The 1,945-nt window shown below is 51.7% G+C and overlaps 1 protein-coding gene across 1 annotated transcript in view; it reads right to left on the bottom strand.

The window, feature by feature from the left end:
- Positions 1-6: 6 nt before the first annotated feature.
- EPX (eosinophil peroxidase) overlaps positions 7-1,945 on the bottom strand; it is a 12,316-nt gene continuing 10,377 nt past the window's right edge. The window contains exons 11-13 of the mRNA XM_014529803.1: positions 1,398-1,635; positions 418-630; positions 7-82 (exon numbers count right to left, since the gene is read on the bottom strand). Of these exons, the coding sequence (XP_014385289.1) occupies positions 429-630; positions 1,398-1,635 (440 nt within the window). The 3' untranslated portion in view covers positions 7-82; positions 418-428. The remainder of the gene's footprint in view (positions 83-417; positions 631-1,397; positions 1,636-1,945) is intronic.

Below are 1,945 nucleotides of genomic sequence, written 5' to 3'. Positions count from 1 at the left end.
AGTGCACATGGGATGGAGGGGGGGTAAACTTGTAGTCTTCCCTGGTTCCCTGTCTCCAAGGTCGGAGGCTTGGGATGGAGGCCTGTGGAAGCAGCAGAAGTGGACATGTGAGGAATTGCTGGACATCCAGAAATGAGCTGTTTTAGGGTGTTGATGACTAAGCCCAGGCTAGCTGGACACTTGCTACCCATGCTCCTACCCCTCTCCCCAAAGTTCTAGGCCCCGGGTGGGATTGACTATCAGCCCAGAAGCCGGAAGCTAGCATACTGGGAACCCTGTATGGAAAGAGTACCTTGTCCCCAGTGACAAGTTCTGTTGTCCCTGCTTAGAGGCCTAAGAGGACTCCGCCATCCCATCCGGGGAAGGAAGTGAGGGCCTGACCCAGCCCAGGGCTCTTGGGGGAGGGCCTCCCCTTACCTGCAGAAGCCTCATTTGCTCCGCCAGGCTGACAGGTTCAACCTGGGGATTCTGCTGCAGTGCTCGAAGTCCCGGGGGTAGGTGTTGGCTCTGAAGATGTTCCTCGGAACCATGGTGATACCGGTATTGTCACACACAATCCGAGACAAGGAGATCTGTCTCAGGGCCCTGCGCTGCCCCTTGGTGAAAACACCTGGTTTCTCCCACCAAAACCTGCCAAGACAATCGAGAGATGTGGGTGAAGGTAAAATGAGCACCTGCTCTGTGCCAGGTACATTATGTCATTCCATCCTCACAAAGTTCCTGCAAAATAGGTATTATTCCTATTCTATAAATCAGGGGTCCTCAAACTTTTTAAACAGGGGGCCAGTTCACTGTCCCTCAGACCGTTGGAGGGCCGGACTATAGTTAAAAAAAAAACTATGAACAAATTCCTATGCACACTGCACATAACTTATTTTGAAGTAAAAAAACAAAATGGGAACAAATACAATATTTGTATTTGCATGTGGCCCGCGGGCCGTAGTTTGAGGACCCCTGCTATAAATGAAGAAACCAGTTGAGTGGTCAAGTAAATTGCCCAGTATTAAAGGCCTGGTGATTTAAGTGGCCAGGGCTGGATCTGAACCTAGGTAAAGGTCAAATCCAAATAAGAAGTCCAGGCTTAAACCACAAGCTTATAGGAGGCAAACCAGGTTTAGCCTTTTCTGCCCATGTTTTCCGGGACCCTTTAGCCTGGAATAGCGAGGAGGCTGAGAAGTCTCCTGGGTTAAGGGTGCCTCCAGCTCAGGCAGCATCAGCCTCCTGGGTCAGTGGTCTCTCCCTCTGGCCAAGCTCTCCAGGAGCCTCCTGGTCTCAGATCTTGTGAATGTGAAAGAAATGAAGCTAAAAAGAGCACTTTCCCCCATTGTTGGGTCTTTAAATGTTAGTGCTTCTCTTCCCTGCTCTGGGGCTGGTTTCTTTAGGGTCGGGTCACTTACCTGTCTCCACTGCGGGCCCTTGTGAACTGGTTCTCAAAAAGACAAGCCAGAAGAGGCCCCACACGGGCCCCTGGCAGAAGCGGCTCTGCAATGGCCCCCATCCAGATGTCAATGTTGTCAGGTGTCCCGTATAGATTCAGGAACTTTCTTGCCAAACCCTGGTTTTTCAGCACACGGCTAAGCTGTGCCAGATTCCTGGGCTGGGAGAGCCCACAGAAGCGTCGCCAAGCATTGTACCCTGAGAGGAAGGGGGCAGAAGCAGTTTCAGTCTTACCCCTGCTGTCCTCCCATTAGCGTCTGCTTCTCTCCACATTTCTCCTGAGAGCTCTGTGGTCTGGCAATATCAGGCAGAACAAGAGCCCCGCAGGCAGAAGAGGCCCTGAACCCAAGACCAAATGCCAGCGGGCAACCATGCTTTGCGTGCATCAGACTGAGGAGTGCCTAATACTCAAGACAGTACCCAGGACACAAAGGACTCTCAGTAGGGTTTGAGAATGAAAGAGAGAGAGAGAGAGAGAAGAGAGAGAGAGAGGAAGGAAGGAAGGAAG

Source organism: Myotis brandtii, unplaced genomic scaffold, assembly GCF_000412655.1.
Source record: "Myotis brandtii unplaced genomic scaffold, ASM41265v1 scaffold1170, whole genome shotgun sequence".
Lineage (NCBI taxonomy): Eukaryota > Metazoa > Chordata > Mammalia > Chiroptera > Vespertilionidae > Myotis > Myotis brandtii.
Note: the sequence above shows the minus strand (reverse complement) of the source record. Positions and strands in the feature narration are given on the sequence as shown.